Raw genomic sequence first — 21,949 nt, 5'->3', positions numbered from 1 at the left:
TTTCATTACTGAAAGGGAATCAAATGCAGAGGTGTTTGTGGCCTGAAATACTGATAGAATAACCATAGGCTGGTAATGATCCTGTAACTATAAAGCACGCTGATTAGCAGGAAAGGCTTCAATCAGGCAATATATATATATATATATATATATATATATATATATATATATATATATATATATATATATTTATTTATTTATATGATCGAGAATGTTATCATGTCGAAAGATGGCAAAGCAACTTGTAAATATTTGCAAACAAATGTAAATATTTCATGTAAATAGCAAAATATCACTGTGCAATTGTTAAAAAAGGACATTTGAATTACTGCTTGAACATATTTGAGTGGCTATAGCTTCCATCTTGAAGAAATTCTCTTATGTCTCCCAACATTTAGAACTAACCATTAAGCACAACCTTATATCCTTAACCCAGTCTTAACCAAACACAGCCCAAAAGTAAGAGAACAGAAGGAAAACACCTTGATTTTACACCATCTGGAAACGTGTCGCTTTTTGTTATATTTAATTCCCATTTCCTAGTGTAATCACCCTCCGCACCACTAATTAGAGCTATGAATCTTAATAATTTTCACCAGATATAAAAAAAAAACCCACAAAAAGTTTTAAGGTTTCCAAAGCAAAGGGTATTTAGATGGTGGTGTGTTAACAAACAAGTTGCCTTTCAAAGTTTCATTGTACCTCCATCTTCTGAGGTTTGCTGATTTTGTATCAGATTTGCTCATGTGAAGGCTTTTGCCACCTTGGTTAAAAAATGAAGATAAATTACATTTATTACAATAAAGCAGCTTCACCGTTAATCCCCATGAACTGAACAAAAGCATTCAAGAGTCACTGGACTGTATAATTTATTTACACCACACATCACATTACTATACAGATATCTACGTACAAACATACCAATGAAATGGCATTTATTCTTTTTTCCTCTTTTTAGTTCATGCTTGCATGGCACCAATATCAAAGTATTATGTTGTTACTGAGAGCAAGAAGGAACACAGTGAACTCACAGTGAACAAAAAAAAGAAACCAGAAAGGATATGCCTTACAGAAGACAAATCAAAAAAGGAAAAGACACAAAAAGAAATGCAAACATTATTTTGTGTCCAAATAAAATGTAAGTTTTTATAATATCTGTCAACAGGATATTAAGTACAGATACAGGCATATTGCTGTTGATGTCACATACAGGCTTGTATAAGATGAAAGATCTATTTGTGTATGTGTTGTTGCTCTACCCATGGACTGCATTAATGCTTTAAAAAAACCCACCATTTTTTCCCCCATGTCAAACATTTATAAAATGTGTCAGATGTCATTAACTACACTGCAATGCACTTCTCTGAGTCAGGTAATGTAATCTCCATTATCTAGGACACTTAGCAGCAGAGTTTAACTCATTAATTGTGTGGATGTCATTACAGTTCATAATGATTGAAATACTATAAGTACCATTTCAGACTTCTCAAGTGTAATTCAACTCTTCAAACACAGCATTATCATCACATTATATGTGATGGCAGCAATGTTTGCTTTTTAAACTATAAACAAGAGAACCATTCAAAAAGAAAAAAAATAATCAAACTTTAAGAACTTGATAGGGATTGTACTTTGTCATCTTCACTGTTTGCAAATCTTTACTCTGAAACACAAAAGAGAAACAAGAGACAGTTAATGAGTTAGGCTCGTAATTCATCAGTCACAATCATTTAACTGAAATAAACTGAATTAACTTAAATGCTTAACCCAGTGATCACAATGTGCTTATACTCCTGTGCACAGAAATAACTCCTACTTATCATCAGACTGAACTTGCAGATCAGTTTACATTTACTACTTCTGTTATTGCACTATAATTTGCATTATGCTCTGTGTTGAGAATCATCGCTCCATAACATACCTCTGACTGTGAGTTGGGTGCTACTCTCAGCCCGTCCTAAGTTATTCTCTGCAATCACTTTGTACTCTCCTGTGTCTTTGGGTCCAACTCTGAGGATGAGCATGGAACACACACCACAGGTGTTAGAGATGAAGTAGTTGGGGTCTGTGTTGAGGCTGACATTGTTGCGGTACCAAGTGACGTGGGGGGTGGGGTCGCCCCTGACAGCACAGCTCATGTAGCACTCGTAACCTTGTGGAGCTGTATGCATTTTGAGTGGGACCAGAAACTTTGGTGGCCTCTCCAAGTTGCACGTTTTAGACTCTGGCATTTTCAAGGTGAATTTCTCTGCAAAAGGGACAAAGTAGGCTAGGTGTCAGTGTATTGGAAGGGCACACTCCCGCAATCTCTTATGGAAAGAAAATAAGTCTCATTTATAAATTCACCCATTGACACTGGTGTTCTGTATTCTGATAATTAATAGTTGAAATCCTTAGGTTCCCAAACTTTACCAGTCTCTATAGTAACATCTTGCTTTTGGTGGTTTGATGATATATGCAGTTGAGCATTTGACAATTTGGTGTGGTGGTGTGAGGAAAAAGGAAAAACCCACATTACTCAGTAAGAAGTACGTTTGTCTACTATAAGAACAAGGAAGACTTTCTGGACATCTGGCATCTGTCAATCATTCAGGTCTATGGTAAGCTACTACGGCTGTAACAGGAGTGGCCTGGTGCCGCCCACTTGCTCCATCCATGTGCAAGTGTAATAGCTCACTGCCCTCTTGTGGCCCCAATTATACTAACAGCTGAATGTCTTTGTGTTCCTGTCTCAGTTTGTTTACCTCTAATCTTTTGGAAAGTTTTGTGAACAGAATTAAGCTTTCTGTAAGATTCATAAAGATATGGAGATGCTGTGAGTGCACATTTGATGCGTTTTTCCGAGACACAGTCATAACTCACATAGCTGACTTTCTCACGAACCTTTCTTGGCTGTTATGAACCACTTGGGTGACTCAGAGGGGGCGGAGAGGCCTATGTCATTCTTAGCATAGACACGAAACAGGTATTCACGGCCAGGCATGATATTGCAAGCGGTGAATCTGTTATTGAAGATGCGGTCTGCAATGGTGTTCCACGACCTCTTGACAGAGTCGCGTTTCATGATCGTGTAGTGCAGGCGATCATCTCGCTTCTCGTCCGGTGAAGGAGTCCAGGATACAGTTACTGTGCCTGGCACATTCTCATCCAACTCCACTGGACCAGGTGGCTTAGGCTCGTCTGCACAGGGACAAGATAAGTGTTAACCATTCCGAGAAGGTCTTTCAAGAGGTTCTGTCTTGCTAACCGCGTCTTTACCTGTGACTCTGATCTCAATGCTGAAGGTCTCTTGACCAACAATATTCTTGACTATGATGGTGTAAATTCCTGTGTCAGACCATTCTGCTGATGGAATCAGAAGCTGTGATGACCCGTCAGCATTGCTAATGGTGACGCGTTTGGATACAGGGACGCCATCCTTAAGCCAAGTCACTTCAGGCCATGGAGAAGCCTGCAAAACCAAAACATCCTTGTGCTTGTTTGCCAATGAAAGTGAGATTGGCCATCAACAGGCAGCCATTCAACAGTGCACAGAACATTCTCCCCAGATAAAGAATTAGAGACTAAGCTTTACCTCAAAGTTAATGTTGAAACGAGCTGAGTTTCCAGCTCTGACCACCATGAAGCTCTTGATTTTGGCATCAGTGAATTTTGGTCTCACTGAAAGCAAATAAAAAATGAACACAAAGCTATTCCAAAAACACAGTATGGACAAAATTATTATAATAGACAAAACATTAAATGTAAGTCGAAAGCACAATACTTATGGGTATCTTTGTAAATATTAAAGTGTATCAGTTTTAGGGTACAAAATTGTACAGATTAAAGCAACCTGACATTAGGTTGTAATCAGGTTAAAGCTGAGATGATGGTGATTCTGAGGTGGTTTCTAACACAATATTAAATGCTTACACGTCTATTTTCATAAGAATGAAAAACGTTTGTCAGGAGCTCACCAGGAGGCGGCATGGCAAGGATATAATTGTCCAGCTCTTGAGGCTCCCCCTCTCCTCCCTCATTAGTAGCAATTACTCTCACCCAGTACATGGCCATGGACTTCATCCCTTTCACTGTGTATGAGGTCATAATTATAGCATTGGTGTTGCAGCGATTCCAGTCTGTGCTCTCTGCTGGCCTGATCTCCACAAAATATCCCTTAACCTCATCCTGAAGACCTTTTTCTTCTTTTGGTTTAGTCCAACTCAGTGACAGAGTGGTGTAGGTGGAGTCAGTTACTTTCAGGTCAAGGACTTTACCGGGAGGTTCTATGGGGATGAACATTGAAAACACAGTACAGAGACCTTAGGAACACTCCAGTTAAACATGTTTATCAAAACACAGACATGTTTATCAAAATATCAGATGTGTAAAGTGTTTAGTCATCAATATTTGATAACAGTTTCTGGAGTCTCATGAATATGTATGTTCTGTACAAGGAACAGATATCTTAGATTCTCACGGCACCCATGAATACTTGGACCTTGTTTTGTGGGACAATAAATAATTTTGACAATTTTATTTGGATATTTATGAACTCTCGTATATTTTTGTTTATCAAGATCACTCTAAAAACACACAGTATTCTAAATTATGATAATATTAAGTTATATAGTTGAGAGACCTGCAGCCATCAGTAGGCTATGTAGTGGTGCAAAAATTAGCCAAAGAATAAAGGATTTATTGGTCAGTGTGTCATCACCCCCTGATTGATTTTGGCATTTAACTCTGGACAACTTTGGTGGGTTTTTTGGCTGACCTTTCTGTGAAACTGCTGACAGGAATACATACTTTTGGGATCTCTGGCAAACACAAACTCGGAAGGAGCACTTGGTTCACCAGCTCCAGATATGTTGATTGCAGAAACACGGAACTCATATTCCAGTCCTTCAATCACATCTTTAACAGCATAATGTTTTGCTGCAGACAAGAGGAGAGCAACTGTTAGTACCTCAGATGTTTCATGCAGCTAGCTACTATAAATGAAGTATGCAGATCCTCAAGTTTTTGAAAGATTTTTGTTGCTGACTGTAAACGGAAAACCTTTAATTGGTTCATCAGCTGGGTTCACGGGGCTCCACAGGTTGCTGCCCTTCTTGCGTTTCTCCAGGTTATAGCCCACAATGCCAGATCCTCCAGTGTTGGCAGGGGGTGTCCATGACAGATTGATGCAGTCCTTAAAGGCACTTACAACTTTAGGGGTGGATGGGGGGCCAGGGTAGGCTGAAAAATATTGGATTTTTAGGATTTTATTCATCTTAATAAGTTTCGTGATAGGAGCTGTTAACCAAAAACTTCTCATTAGCCTGACATGATTAATTCAAAGCTCCAGCCAGTCATTTTGAAGCCATCTGAAAGATGAATAATGGAAACTGAATTTGTGGTTTCAGTTGCATCATTTTGCTGCTGAAGCTGCTTTTTAGCATCACTGTTTACCTTTTGTGCCAGCCTGGACATCCTCAGTCTCCATTTGCTCACTAATGCCCTCTGATGTCATTGCTCTGATACGATAGCAATATCTTCTGCCATGGTCCACATCACTATCCTTGTAGTGGGGTTCACCTGGGATCTGGCCGATCTTTTTCCACGTATTGCGTCCTACTTGCTGGCGCTCCAAAATGTAATTTGAAATTGGACAGCCACCGTCATCTTTAGGAGCTCTCCACTTAACCTCAATGCAGTTGGCAGAAGCTTCAACAATCTCCAGAGGTCCAAGTGGAGGAGTAGGCTTGTCTGTTTAGAAGACAAGTAACATTCATAAACAAATTATTCCATCATTTAAAAGTGACAATGTGATCAACTGCCTGTATTTTATTTTTATAAATACGTTCAAATTTAATATTGTTAGTTTATGATAATTATTTTCTGAATTCTTTTTAAATATTACACTTACCAAGAACAACAAGCTGTGCATATGCCTCAACAATGCCAAACTCATTTTTGAGTTTGATCTTGATCTCCCCGCTGTCTTTACGATGCAGCTTGTTAAGGAGCAGACGACTATAGCCTTCTGCATTCTCAATCCTGATGTTGGTATCAGGTGTGAGTTCCTCGCCCTCTTTGTACCACTGAACTTTCACTGGATCACGGCCGATGAATGGTATCTTATATGCTGCCTTTTGGCCAGTTTTGATCACCACAGGCTTTGCAAATTCTTCAAGGTCCTTGGGGTCAAATCTTGGTGGGTCTAAGGAACATAAAAATGGATGTGTATGTCTTTGTATGACACTTTTCCTATCATGTACTAAGAGCCACAACTAACTATACATTTTAGAAGGGGATTGAACATTTTTGTGCACAGGGTGCCCTGAGTGGTATGCAGAGTGAAGGCACTGTGGTAAATACAGAGCCGGAATCCCAGTTGCACCACACTTGGTGACTGCGGCCAGGATTCATAGAGAACAGAGATGGCCATATGCCCCTTGGTGGGTGTGTCAGCCAGCTTCACAGTCCCTTTTCAACTGATGGATGGTAACCTATATAATTTTGGGCAGAATTTGCTGAATAGTTACGCTCCGCAGTACAAATTTTCTGTCACTTAACAATGCTACTCAACTTGCAGAGAGAAAAATGTACAGGCTTCACACGTTGTAGAGGAAATGTGTACTTGCATCTTTCACCTCATATGAGGTGACTGGCATGTGAGGGGCCCTATGGGATTAAATGAAACTGGAATTTCAAGATTGAAAGAAAAAGAGGGGCGAAATGACACAAAGAATTTTGTCCATGCAAATACAACAATTTTGTCATACATATATAAGACCTTGAACAAGGATGGAGTTACACACATACATGTTAGGACTTTCAGTCTGCTGAAACAAATTTATAAATTTGGACCTTGAGTACTTTTGGGTTATCATTGTCATTTCAAATGTCAAACCTATTTTGTCAGGATTAAATTTGTGACCAAAATTAATGAATGTTAATACCAAGTTTTTGCTTTCACTTAAGATCTTTCACTTTTAAATCTGCATGTGAGAACAGGAAATTCTGACCTTCAACAGAAATCACAGCCTCTGTTTTCCGCCCATCAGCCTCAAATCGATAGGTTCCAGAAAACTCTTCTGAGACTTTGTCAATTTTCAGCTTATGGATAGCACCATCTTTGCTGATGGTCAAACCTGCCGAGGAGGTTATCTGAAAATGAGGAAAAATAAAAAAAGAGAAACAGTCATTTTTATGGCAGTTTACACTCTCCATGTGACTTGTCTTAAGAAACACTTGCTGTGAGCTGAATCTTTGAATCCTACCTCTTTGCCATCCCTAGACCAGACTCCCTGGCAGTCTGCACTACTTAGTTTGCAAACCAGTTCGGCTGGCTGTCCAATGATGACCTTGCAATCCTCCAGGCCAGCAGAGAAATGAACGCCAGACTCTACAGGGCAATGTGTGTATGTAATCAGCAACTGTTTCCTTTACATGCTGTGGTGTTCAACGAGACAGCTACAGCAGGTGCCATTTGACAGCTACATATATTTTTTCAAATGTAACACTTAGTTTATAGCAGAATGTCCCACTAAAGACAATATAATTTTGAATAATCTAATAATGAGTAAATCTAATGCAGCATACTTACCCAAGTAAACACTTTAAAAAACTTGAGGCTTAATAAATTTAGCCACTACTGCCATGTATTTTGATGGTAAATGCGTTAAAATACATGTTCAAGAGGCAAAGCTTCTAAAATGCAGAATTTAAGTGTTGATTTCTCAAAGACGTGGAGGTGATGTCTCTTATCCCCGTTTCCTCCTTGGGTTCAAAAGCATGGATTTGGCATTTCTGTGAAAAAGTTGGTAGCTATCGCTTGGATCCAAAGGGTAAGAATTAGTTGCTGGCATCATACTCCACATGTGGGTTTCTTCCTTCTCCATCACTTTTTGATGTGATCTCATTGAACTCAATCAACTCTTTTTGTGTACTTTGATGCACTTCATACATCTTTGTAGGTCGTCCCTCTTTACCCTTACGCAGTATCAGCCTTCTTTTCTTGTATGTAGCCAGATGTTCCGCATCTGTACTGGGCCGCTGTTTGTTTGCATTGATGACCAAAGACATCTGGTTCATCCAGCAAAAGCTCTTCCAACTCTAGTGTATGTGGTTCAGCAGTTCATGAAGATGACTGAAAAATGTTCAGTACCCTTCATCAGATAAACGCTGTTTTTCTCAAAAAACAGAAAATCAGTCTGATCTCTGGGTGGTCTTTCCTATGTGCACAGTGACCTTGCTTACTTGTGCCTGTAAAGTGTACTCCACTGACAACACTTTTTTTTTTTTGGGAAAGTGCTCCAGTGAAAGGATTTGTATGATTTCTGGAATGCGAAAAATTAAGCTCAATCTCTGTGTGTAAAATTGCTTCTGTCTTCCGTGAGAGAATAGATTATTTGTTGATCATTTTTGTGGTTTAACCATTTTGAAGTCGTCTGATGGGTGATAAGTAGAAGTTGAATTTGTGGTTCTTTGGCTTTGGATATGGTCAACTCTTAGCAACACACGCAAGCATGATAAAGACAAAACGTGTCACAACATATAAGCATTATACATACAAACATGTAATTTGCACACAAACAGCTTGCACAGTAAAGGGCTGTGAAATTAAAGTTTTGGTTGGTTTTGGGGTTGATTCACTTTACTCTTGGGCCACTGAGATTTTTCAAATTGAACAATTTTACCTAGCCAACACTTAACATTTTAATTAGATTTAAATGCTGAGTTTAATCATAAAAGATACAGAGAGCAATATGGTAAACAAATAGCACACTGTAACTAGTTCAAATTTTAAGAGGTTGGCACACATTGCTACATGTGGTATCATCAAGTCTGTGAGGACAAGTAACTGATTAATTCTGTTGATAAAAAGATTAAGGTGTCAGATATTTTCAGTAGTCAGCAAATAGCTTTTTTTTGTCATTGCGAATACGTTTAAGTATTCATAATTCAAGAACAATGGATTAGGTTAGTTACAGTAGGTCATATGTATGCTTGATAAAAACACCCCTCTGCAAGGTACAGGGATCCTAATACATCAGTGATCTAAGGATTAGACAATTAGATCCATCAGTGTCCTAAGGGAATCACACTGGGGTCATTTCAGAACCCTCAAACCAGGGGCAAAGTCATTTTCTTTCCAAATGACTTTGACATTGCACTCATGCAATGGTCAGTAAAACCTCTACCATCTCTTACCAATGACCGTTTCCGGTAGCAGTGGACCTTGCTTTGTGCGGCGTGGCCGCTTGCCTGTCTCAGCTGACCCGTCCGCAGCGGCCTCAGCAAAGCCTGTAGCCACATCACTATCTCCACCTTCAGTATTCGTTTAGCCAATTGGTAATTATAAGAATCATGATCAAAGTAATCATTTGATCATTAATATCGGAAAGCGTTAAGAAAAGACGGAATGACAACAACAGAAAGAACAACATTAAAAAGAAACACTGACAACATCTATGACATAATAATCACACACAACACATTTTTTTGTGATATATCCAGAAAACTTGACCAAGGACATGAAAGTTCAGTTAGGGGGAGGAAGTTGGTACTTACATGCAGTACATTGGATGTGCAGGGAGATCAGTTTGATGAAGTTACAGACTAATTTGCGCATGCACGCTGATAATTTGTATAAAAAGGGCAAAAAACTGGAACATCTTTTACTCCTTGGAAAGTTTGCTGGACAATACCATGCACAAGTTCAATGTAATCCATTATAGATAAACATCCACAGAACAAAACTCTCAACAGAGAACACAGAAAATGTAAACGTAAATCAACACAAAGAAACGCACAAGTAACAAAGATTTTTTTTTAGTTCGGTGTTTGTAAGAACATATACGGAAATACATAGATTTACATGCTCATCTATCATTAAGTAAGAGGACATTTATAATTGTCTTAGCCTTTGTATTTTACTTTGTTCTGCTTTGTGGCTCTAACTTAGTGTAGCATTAAATCTTTAAATTACTTATTTCATACATAGTTAAAAGTTAGTGACTTTTTCTCTAACACTTCTGTAATGATATTTTTTCATTATTAATAATATATGAAACAATGATTTTGCTTGTGTTTACTAACGCTTGTAACTGGTCAGATTGATCTCTTACATGAGTAATGTTTTTAGATTGAAGGAGGATATCTGCACGACTGTGTGCACTTTCAATTTACACAGAATGAATGAAGTCTGGGGTCTGGTCAATTTCCTGTTGCCCCACTTTGGTATTTTCTCTGGGGAATAAGTAGTAAGATCCTGGGCTGTCATACAGTTTATGCTCTATATGTCTCTGGATTACAGTATATAATCAGTGCTTTGCCATGAGATTTTAAGTGGAATATTATTACAAAACTACAGTTAGAGCAATTGTTTTGAAGCAAGCTTCATCAGATTGATATCCACAAACATTTTTGCCCAAGCAATACTAAAATAATCCCTGTAACATTCATGTATTAAATTAATAAATCTTCACATAGAAAATCTATTATAATTCAATCTGAGGCATCACTTTGTTCTAGCAGAATTAAATGATATAAAATTTGAGCTTAACTAAATTGAATTTTGTATGGAACTGAAATTTTTTGCCACCCCCCCCCCTTTTTTTCTTTCTTTCTTTTTTTTTTTTAGAGTGTAATGTCATATCCCTGAACAGTCACACAAATGCTCCTGATGAGGAAGCAATATGAGAACCATCTCACTGAAATGGCTTTCATATAGATCTGGCTTTTCTGTTCATGCAGATTTAAATGCAGCCTTACCAGTGATTGTGTTCGGGACCAGTGGGCCATTCCTTGAACGAATTCGGCCCTTTTCATCCCCTGCTTGCTCAGTTTGTGCATCTGGAGCTGCGTCAGCACTATATGATTGTCCTATTGGTGATTGTTAGTGTAGTTTGTAGATTATTCTCACGTCATTCATTTTTCACAATCGATGAATAAGATATGACTGTTTAGCCTGTGGTCCCTCCGTTTTCATTTGGGATCAAATACAGTATTGTGGTGTCATATGCTGGTGTGATACTTCATAGATCAGGGGTTAATTTATGTATTCATGTTTGGGAGCTTTTGACAGCCTCCTGATGCTGGCTAATTTTTTTTTTGTAAATGATGAACTGCGTGAAGTATGTGATTCTCCTAAATGCAGTAATTACTGCATAAAATTGACTGTTATTCTAATTAATGGTTTGTCACTAGAATGGTGGCAAAGACGGTACCAAATGACAGTGACTTTAACTGTGACATCAACAACAGTGGCCAAAACATTTAAACAAGAACACGGGCAAACAGAGGCAATAACAAAAGCATTGACAGCTCTGACAAAGAATGAGACAACATCGGTCGTGACTGTCGTATGACTGATTTGAGACAAATTTTTCTACAGTACATCAATTATTTGCCAATGAGTCCATGAACATTTGGGAGCTTTCTGTGCCCAAACTGTACTTCATTTCTGATTACTGGTTTTAAAAAGGGGCACAACTATACTATATCTTAGCTGTATCACAGATAAATTTTTCAGTGACTACAGTTAGCTGCCAGAATAAAGGAAACATGTGTAGCGAATTTGAAGCAAGTGCTTCCACATGGGTATGTGTCCTTAGTTGAATCAGAAATTAATATTTTTGTTTAGAGTCGTGGAAAACCCTTGGACTAGGTCCAGTTGTCCACTACCTTGGCTAATGTGGCTAGAGGAAACGATCTCAGTGGATTTTTTGGGATATCTCAGGTAGGAGCTTCAGTGATGAAGACTGGACACGTGGCATTGAAGTCCCATGAAAAGACATTGTCACTAGGTTCAACTATGGTTGAAAGCAAAGATCCCCTGAAAGTGATGTCCACACATTGGTTCTGGGTGTAAGACAAAATGGATGAGTAAGTTGCCTTCAAATTCAATTTAGGGCATGGACTTGTAGTTTCTTGAAGAATAGTTTTCTTGAGAACTTCACAGTTAGTTGAGGTACTCTTGCTGAGTTGCTGAGCTTGTACACCTTATTACACCTAAAATTCATATTTTCATGGAAAACTATGCAAAGAATACAGCAACTGGGTTCACTGACCAGTAAAGGACATGCAGTCAGATAATTCATTCTTCACCCTCTTTTAAACCAGTGGGCAATGCATTGAAGACAAGCAAAAACAAACCTACAGGCCTGAGTGCTTGTTTCCCATGGGGCGTGATTCTGGAGGCTCTGTTATGGTGTGGGGCACATTTTCAATGGAATAGTTTAGGTCCGATCAATCTCTTCTAGGGCAAGTTAAACAATCAATAAGGGCAAAGCTATTCTACAGGATCACGTCCATCCTGCTATGAAGCCTTTCTGGGTATTGTCTCTTCCAGGATAACAACGTCCTCATCCACAGGGCAAGAATAGTCCATCAGTGGTTTGATGAACATTAAAGGAATGTAAACCATATGCCATGTTCATCAGTTTCCAGGTCTCAGCAGAAAATGGAATGTCTTATGGAGGAATGCTGTCGTATCAAACCAGTTTCAGACACTTGTAAACCCTATGCCAAGGTACTTTGAAAGTGTTCACACGGTTCATTTTAGCCGAGTGTCCTACTATGTCCTTGTTTCCTTTATTTTGGCAATTGCCCGTATATAATGAATTTCAGCAATTTTTTGCTCTTGTCAATTCCTAAGTAGCATATATCCTCTCCTTTAATATATAATAGAAATGAGGTGAGTGCCCACATGTCCATGGACTGACTAGTCTTAACGAGTTCATTACTGTTTGAGAAAGTGAGACCAGTCCTTCAAAAAGCATTGTATTAATAAATAATGCACTGTAAATTAAAATATCCTGGTGATCATGCTGGAAAAAAACAGTATTTTGGAAATGAACATGACATCTCTTGTATAAATGTATAACTTTCATGTGTAAAAGCATTTATGCTTTTCAAAGCGTTCAAAACAGAGAATCTGAAATAACTTTGAGTCAGTTCTCTGAAGTCTAAGTTCTTACCTATGACAGTGTCTGGAACAAGAGGGCCATCTCTCTTTCGCCTCTTGGATCCACTGCCAGTGCCTGAGCCATCACCCCCAGCACCTTCAGCTCCTTCTCCAGCACCCCCTAATCCTTCAGCTCCTGCTCCTGCATCCCCTGCACCTGCAGCTCCTACTCCTACTCCTGCCCCTCCTGCACCTCCTGCACCTACTCCTGCTCCTCCTGCTCCCACTCCTGCACCTCCTGCTCCTACTCCTGCACCTCCCGCTCCTACTCCTGCACCTCCCGCTCCTATTCCTGCACCTACACCTGCTCCTCCTGCCCCTACTCCTGCACCTCCTGCACCTATGCCTGCTCCTCCTGCTCCTACTCCTGTACCTCCTGCACCTACTCCTGCACCTCCTGCACCTACTCCTGCTCCCCCTGCCCCTATTCCTGTTCCCCCTGCTCCTACTCCTGTTCCCCCTGCTCCTCCTGCACCTAGCCCTGCTCCTCCTGCTCCTACTCCTGCCCCTCCTGCAGCCCCTAAACCTGCAGCTCCTGCTCCTCCTTTTCCCATAGCACCAGCAGCACCACCAACTCCTGCAGCCCCTCCAACTCCAACTGCTCCTCCACCTGCTCCAGCACCTCCCATTCCACCTACTCCTTTTCCGTGGCCAGCTTGCCTGGCTCTGGCCTCAGCTGCCAGTCTTGCTTCCTCCTCAGCTTTTGCCTTGGCCGCTGCTGCAGCAGCTTCTGCTGCAGCTTTAGCTTCTGCCTCAGATACGCCTTTGGCTTTGGCCTCTGCCAATGCAGCCTCCGCAGCAGCAGCGGCTGCTGCTGCAGCAGCGGCTGCAGCTGCCTCTGCTGCAGCCTTTTCAGCTGCTGCCCTAGCTGCAGCCTCCTCAGCCTCCCGCTCTGCCTGGACCTTCTTAGCATGTTCCATTGCTTCCTCCATTTCCTTCTTGAGCTTCTCCTGCTGCTCAGCAGCAATTCTGGCCAGATCAGCTCCACCAGCTCCTCCAGCTTGTGTGGTCTTTCGAGCTGCCTTTTTGCCCTGGCTAGCTGAATCCTTGTCAGCTGGAAAGAGGAGAATGCTATGTCAAGGATAAGAATGAAAGCTGAAATAATACATATGTAAAACATCTTGCAGTTGAACTGTATTGCAACTTTGTCATATATTTGTTATATATTTTTTCTGTCTCAAAAAAGGAAAAATCAAGATTGATTTCATAGGTCTCACCTTCCACCATAAGCCAAGCGCTGCAAGATTTGATACCAGCTACGGCAGTGTAGATGCCTCCATCTACAGGCATGCAATCAATGACCCTGAGTCGGTGGATGAGTTTGTCCTCAGAAACTGTAATCTCATATTTCTCACTGTTTGAAATACGGTTGTTCTTTAATGACCACGTAATTTCTTCCAAAGGTTGAGTAACAACGCACTCAAAGATGGCATCTTCTCTTTCCTCTGCCTTCACTTCTTGAATTTTCACAAGAAAATCCACAGGAGGAACTGCCAATGAATGATAGAGAGAGATGTTGATACACCAAGCATCAGTGCTGGAACATATCAGTAATGAATGTCACTGACAGCCTTCAAGATGTTTGTCATTACAATGTTTCAGCTTGACCTGGATCTACCCTCTTGCAGGATGCTGCTTTATACCTACACAAATACATCTGATAATTTTTTTTCTGAGATGGTTGAAACAACATCCACCTATATGGGAAAGCTCTGATTAGAAAAATGAGGACTTACCCTTGAAATCAGTTGTGAAAATATTTACACCCTCCACATCCACTTGATACATGCCAGCATCTTCAGGTTTGAGATTTTTGATGGTGAATATAAATTTTTTGCCAACTTGCTTCAGGTCATGCTTCAGCTCCTTGTCTGTATCTTTACTGTAAGCTACCATGACACCATCCTATGTAAGTAAGGAATACAGAACAAACATATTTTTTATCATTAATTTAATGGAAAAACATAATACTATGGAAGAATTCAAAAGCCTTTCAACAGCAAGTCCAGACCTTGTAAAGGAAGATTCGACTATTGGGATCTTTGAGTTCCAAATCCAACTCAAAGGTTGCAAGATCTTCTGATTTGACTTCGATGGGTTTCAGATTACTAAGGTGTTTAATGAACTATGAAGACAATAGACAGAGGAGATGGGCATCATGAGACAATGGAAGCAATGTCAATCAGGAACAAATCACTCACTATGGACTGGCACTCTCACACTACATTGCTATAAAAGTCTTTAAGCAACAGACAGAACATTCTGAGAAAAATTTGCACATGGTCAAAAGATTTTTATGTGCTCACTGATGATTAGCCTTCTCTTGTAGAAACAGTTAGGTTATTACTTCCTGCTCTGACACCCCTGCAATTATCTACTTCTTGAATAGTAGCCAGAGGTTGTGGCCTTGAGTTGATCATTGCAGTTGGCTAATCAGTCTTGGGGAAATCTTATAAAGACGACCAGCCTGATGTTACAAGCTACAGTTTTCATTCTGTTGTACCTGTGCCTGCTCCTCTTCCCTCTCCTGCTTCATTTCAATCAGTTTCTTCAGCATGCCACGGAAGTCAGTGATGCCATACTCTGCACAGATGCGTTCATAGTCTTTCTTGTCAGCACTCAACAGCAAATCCCATACTGCCTCATCAATCTCTCCCTCCTTTTTCTCCTCCTTTTTGCCAGCACTGTAGAGAAGAGAAGAATTGGATAGGAAAAGAACAGTTCAGCAACAAGTGAACACTTCACTTGTTCTTTATTTTTTGTCATTTTTTGACTTAGCACAGTTTCAAATTTTTGAGTGAAATGAGTCAACTAGAAGAGAAATTTCATTCAAATAAACATGTATGATTAAGTGTAGGCCAGTTGCTGATGGCTGATGAATTTGATGTTCTATACCTTGCTTCATGACATATTCTGGAGGTCAGACAAAATGTTTTAGGTACATAGCATATTTGGTTCTCATATGTGTGTTTGTACACACGTGCAGTATGTGTGTACAACCACCTTTACATTATATGAGTTTTTTGTCTCAGTTTTAATGATCTAAATTTAAAACCACATAAATTACAGAAATTTAAATAAACCATAATAAGTAAACCAGAAAACCCATATAAACCAATATCTTATCATTTTCATTCTGATACCCCTCAACTTACAAAATGGTCCCCAGTCTTTGCATTACAAGGTTTAACATGATGGCATGTTCTTTGTCAGTTTGTATTTTAATTTTATGTCATCTTACCCTTTTTTCAGCCTCCTTCTGAGCTCTCGTGGGTCCTCCACCTTCACGTCTGGAAAAATACATTATACTGAGGTAGCAGTTACGATAACAAAATATAAATATGTAATGGTCGTGGTACTGTATGTTTAGATTATGAAATTACATACCCATTTCCAATTTCTGCATTTCTTTGTTCTTTTTGAAGCCAACTGAAATGGAAAAAAGAGGTTAACACATAGGTGGAAGAAATCAGAAATATTAGTGAAAGGTAATCCCCTACCCTGCCCTGGTCTACAGCCTCACCTTCAATGACATTGAGGACAACGGTGCAAACAGCTTTTCCGTACTCATTTGTGGCATAGCATTTGTAAGTGTCTGCTTGATCCACACTCACTTTGGGCATCTGTGAAATAATTACAGCTCTAATATTTTATTTATATGTTTGTTTCATATGTTTAATTTTTTTTAAGATGAATAAATGTAAGAGTGAAAACATACTTGTGTAGTTAAACAATATCCTCAGAAATGTCAGGGGTTTGTTTAGTTTTCATTATACTGAGAAACTAAGGGATGACATATGCGTACCTCCAGGGTGTGCTCATTGGATGCAGGGTCATATTTGTTCTGGAACTTTTCTGGATCTTTCATTTCACCATTGGCTCTACTCCATGTTACAGTCGGCTTAGGGTCTCCAGTAACAATGGCTTTGAAGACAGCTAGTTTGCCTGTTTGATGAGAGAGTTATGTGGAACTACTGAGTTCCCTTATTTTTCAAACAGATACAAGAGTATACAAGATACAGATACAAGTTTGGACAGACAGATAGATTGCAAACTTGCACAATGATAATTTTACAGATTCATTCTAATTTTGTTCCTCAATAAATGATAAGTAGTATATCTGTATATGTAGCTAAAAGCTCCTGCATAACTTCAAGCAGTTCTTTCGCAAACATGGACAATTTCCTTTTAATGAAATACTTTGAAATATTTCAGTCATTTGGGAAATGTTATGTTAGTTAGCAAATGTAGCCATGAATGACTGTAAATGTTATAGTATCATTTCAACGCTATTAGATCATATCACCTTACTACCACATAAGGACAGAATATATGGCAATGGGCAGAAATGGGTAGCACTGTCATTATAAACATAACTTACAGTATATATCTCATATTTGTTCCTGCCCTGTACGTTTGCAGCTAAAGTGAAATGGGATATGTCCTATTTGGTTTCTTTCCTGCCACACGTTGCATGCAAAGCTGCCCTGTGAGCAGAGTCACATGTCAGACAGAGGAGTATGATGTCAAGTCAATAAATCACTCTGTAAATTTAGTCAGTCTTAACTGCCTGCTAGTGTGCTGCTCATGCTCTGTGGCATTGCTAGTGAACCCCTCAGTGTTTTGCTCAGGCAATGTACCTGCTACATCTGTTCCAGACTACAAAACGTGGACACTTATTCTGATCATCTGATTGTACATTTGTTTAATCTCAGCTTCAGTAAGATGCATCCAAAAGTGTTGGTGTTATAAACTATTTCTGTAGTGCACCTATGTCTGTCTGTCTGTCTGGCATCTCTACAGAAGCACTGCTGTTTGTAGCAGTCAGTATGTTGGAGGAAAAAAAACAGTTAAGGTTGAGTATTAAGATATAGTCTCTATGATATTACAGCTCTATAGTATGTTCATTTTTAAAGTATCTTAACATTCGAAAAAGACATTCATCATTTTCACCTATGTCTAAGGCCAGGCAAGCGGCAAGGTTGAAAACCTAAGAGCTATTACCTTCTTGAATGGTCAAAGCAATGGGTTTACGGGTAAAATCGGGTGTACTCTTTTCTTCAGGAAGTTCCTGAACATATTGAGTGATCATAACCCCAGGAACTTTTGATCTTCTTTTGATACCTGAAAATATTACAAATCATGCTTAGTGACTGTTTTTGAAAAGTTAGAAGAAATATAAAGTTCATTTTTTACACTGTAAATAGACACCACACAAAAATGTAAACAATAACAATAGAAAATATTAAATACAATGAGCATTAGTGGAGTTCTTTACCATTTTAGGCACAGAAAAATATAAACAGAAAATATTTAATAAAGTGAGCATTAGTGGAGCTCTATACAATTCTAGACATTATTGTATAATATTTATTTGAATTGGGATACTGTGTATTTTTGTTTTGCTTTAAAATGGACCTACCAATTCACTTAAGACCATCCTCTCACCAGAGCTGTGGCATTTAAGCTAAATATCTGCTCAAACATTATATTCACATAAATGTCATATCTATTAGCTATAATGCACACATTTCAAGTCAGGGTATAAGCTGTATCACATTGCATCAATTTTTTTCTTTTTTTGCACGGAACTTCTAGCTTTGGTCAATGTTGCAATCAGATGTGTATGACTCATGCCATGATGCAGTTTTTTATGGTCAGAAAGTTGAATCAATAGTTATGTCTTAGGATTTTTTTATGACATCACAACAACCAAATGACAACAACTTGAACATTTACATGCCTGCTAGAGGTGCTTGTGTATAACATGTATATGTTTATATGAAACATAAATGACAGGACATGTAGAGTTCATGTAAATGTGGATGTTGTTGTCATTCAATTGCCTTACCTTTTCTCTTTGGGGGCTTTCCCTCTGCGCCTGGTTGCATGAAAACAACACAACAATAATAGAAGGGAAGGAGACAGTGTAGGGAAAAAAGGAGAAAGTTAATCCTGACAAAAGCATGGCTGAGGCTTGATAACTTTGACAGGATTGCTCATGAAGAACACAGAGGACACATATTGTACAATAATAATAATAATTAAAAAAAAACAAACAAAACAAACAAAAAAAACCCCAATCCCCCTTCAAAAAACAAACAAACAAACAAACAAACAACACAAACTAAAAAGAAAAGAAAAAGACAATGAATGACAAAGACCCCCCCCCCCCCCAAAAAAAAAAACAGACAAGGGACAAGGGAGATTCCCTACACACAAAACTCAGGATTATCCAACCCAACCCACTGAGTGGATTGGGAAGAATATCCTATTAATTGAACAGAACTGAAAGAAAGAAAGACAGACACACAGAAAGAAAAAAACTTAAAAGAAAAGAGGCTTAAATGAAAATCGAGAGAAAATGATCACCATTAGTGGGTTAAAAAGTGCAGCGAGGACCTCGGGGTATAAGCATACTTATGCTGAGGGTGTTGCATGAATAAAATATTTTACACCAGTACTGAACAATATTCCCTCGAAATGTCATTTTAAGACATGGCCTACCGATTCCATTAGCGTGTCAGGACTCTTATGTGAATGTTCCATGAACTTGACAGCATTTTAATATCTTCCATTTGTTGATTCCTAACTATTACTGGTGAAAATATGGAAAAAATGAAAACATCAAGGCTAAAGTGAATACCTGATGTTTCATTTTCTCTAAAATGCAACTGAAAAATGGTTTATTATCTAAAGCAGTGTGTTTTGCATGAAAACACAAACATCCTCAGCAGTGACTTTGTATGATCAATTTTGTTTGTTTTCTTTTTCCTTAAAAAAAAGAAGGAACAGGAAAAAGTGAGAGAGTATTGAGCATGCTGAAAGGATGGAGAGGATGCTGTTTGTTTGTTACTTTGAGACGTTTTTTTCAGCTTTGTGTTAAAATATGGATTTGACCAAATCCATTCTAATGGGGACTACATTTTTAATGACTTGTTTATTTTTGTTTTTTTTTTTGTTCTGTCAAATTCTGTTATTCTGTTATGAGAGGGTTGTAAGATCATCCTTTTGTCATTGCACATTGAATTGACCTCATTGTTGTGATGGCAACCGTCTTCATCTTGTGAGCTGTATGAGAGTAGATCTGAGAAAAAAAATTGAGCAAGTGTAAGGTTTGTGGTAGAAGGTTGACAAAACAGGAGTAGACTGATTTTTCTTCATCCATTTCCAGGTTATCAAGAGATGTTGTTGTCCCAGTTGTTGAGAATTCTCTCCAAACATCGCTCACAAAATGGGCCTCAGATGATGCTGAGATGTTTTCCCATCCACTCTCCATTTTTGGACTTCCTCTTCCTTCACTCGATCCAACATCTTAGATGCCTCCAACCGTATTTATGCATGTCAAAATAATTTTGAATTTCACAAGGACGTTATTGTTTTTTTAAAATCAACTTTATCTCAGTTGAAGTTTTGAAAACAAAACAAAACAACTAAAATATGAAAAACAACAACAAAAAAAAAAGCAAAAAAAAAAAGTCTTTTTGTCTGCCTAGGTCTAATTTTCTGAATTTATTCATAAAATGATAGATGTGTCCTATTGTCATGATCCTTTGATCCGTGCATTTGTGAATATACATATTCTTGTGTATGCTGTATTTTGCAGATCCCTAGCCTACAAATTGGCACCTGGAAAAACGCTTTGTATTTGTTTCATATCCAGAGCACCAGTGGTGGGCTGGTTACCCACACTGGAACGCCCTGAAAGGAGAAAAAAGCTGGCATTGTTCTTACCCCCCTGACCAGCAGCAGTCTGGTCGGTCACCTTTGACTTCCTCCACATCTTGGTATGTTTGTAAGCTTCAACAACTCAAGGAACGTTTTCCTATACTGGAAGAGGTAAACAGTACAATTTTAATACATATTTTGTAAGACCCTACACAATCACATCTCTAACAGTTTTGGGTTCTGGATGTTCCTAAAACCCACGTAACGTCACAGGTGCATATTCAGATAGCACAACAGATTGTCAAATCTTTAATAAAACATTTTAAGAATAACATTCCCAAATTATATGGATTTATGAGGCACTTGCAACAGGAACGAGACTCTGAAACAAGGAATAAAGGATCACTGTGGTTATTGACACTTTAATGATAATTGTTGACCCTTAGCGGTTTTGATATTTTATGGCAAGGTATTTCTTGGATGGCTCCATCTCTGTCTTCCTCCAGATCCTATTCCCACAGTCACATTAATCACACATCAAAAGCAATTAGGGACATCAATTGTCAGTCATCTGACTCAGAGCCCTGTCTGCGATTCACATATTGTCACCACCAGAATTGCAGGTGAAAAAGTGTGAGGACAAGACTGTGTTGGCCATCAGGGATGTTTGGGAAGACATTTTAAATTGTGACTATTTTCTGCAGGTCACAAGATGCTGATGCAAGGCACTGCAAACAAGTGTCATCTGTTTAACACATGCATGGTAGGTCAAACAGCTTGTAAATATACATGCTGCTTAGTTTATTGCTTCTGTTGTAAAAGTTGACCTTTTGACAGTACTGATTCAGGAGTGAGGACTGTTCATTGGATAAAATTTGCAGAAGGTGGAGTCAAATGCGGGGAGTAAAATATAATTTTTTTATTTCACTTCTCAACATTTGTCCCATCTCCACGTCTCATAGCAAGTGATATGAAGTCGGAAACTATGAAATGAGAAAAGAATCATACAGAGTAACGTTCATGATGAAATATTCCTTTAATGTGCTTTTTAAATACGTTTGATTTTTTTCGAGCTGGTTAGCGAGATGTACTGTAGATCATGTGCTGTCTTTACTTTAATGTTCATGATTTTTTCTTGGTGTCAGTCATTCAGTCTAGTTAGTGGGAAGTCAGCTGCTGCAAGAACTGGTTCATATACTTTTGATTAGGACACCCAGAGTTTCCAGGATAAATGAGAGGACATTTTTTGTCCCTCAAGGTTTTCTATCACTGCTACACAATATGTTGGTAGGGATTTAACCTTGCACATATGTTGTGTGTCATCTGCTACAGTGCAGTTTCCAG

The 21,949-nt window shown here is 38.8% G+C and overlaps 1 protein-coding gene across 1 annotated transcript; it reads right to left on the bottom strand.

The window, feature by feature from the left end:
• Positions 1-1,658: 1,658 nt before the first annotated feature.
• On the bottom strand, positions 1,659-20,720 carry igfn1.1 (immunoglobulin like and fibronectin type III domain containing 1, tandem duplicate 1). The gene is made up of 24 exons (XM_030778210.1): positions 20,672-20,720; positions 17,942-18,061; positions 16,743-16,882; positions 16,461-16,560; positions 16,325-16,366; positions 16,179-16,227; positions 15,441-15,621; positions 14,949-15,062; positions 14,674-14,842; positions 14,155-14,427; positions 12,951-13,991; positions 9,181-9,297; positions 7,248-7,372; positions 6,993-7,134; positions 5,891-6,184; positions 5,434-5,730; positions 5,041-5,220; positions 4,789-4,917; positions 3,957-4,265; positions 3,575-3,660; positions 3,259-3,451; positions 2,884-3,180; positions 1,922-2,248; positions 1,659-1,663 (listed from the first exon to the last, which is right to left on the bottom strand). Exons 1-24 carry the CDS (start codon positions 20,718-20,720, stop codon positions 1,659-1,661), a joined length of 4,779 nt encoding a protein of 1,592 aa, XP_030634070.1.
• Positions 20,721-21,949: the final 1,229 nt, after the last annotated feature.

Source organism: Chanos chanos, chromosome 6 (genome assembly GCF_902362185.1).
Source record: "Chanos chanos chromosome 6, fChaCha1.1, whole genome shotgun sequence".
Taxonomy (NCBI): Eukaryota; Metazoa; Chordata; class Actinopteri; order Gonorynchiformes; family Chanidae; genus Chanos; species Chanos chanos.
The sequence above is the reverse complement of the archived record's forward strand: the minus strand, read 5'-3'. Positions and strand labels throughout refer to the sequence as shown.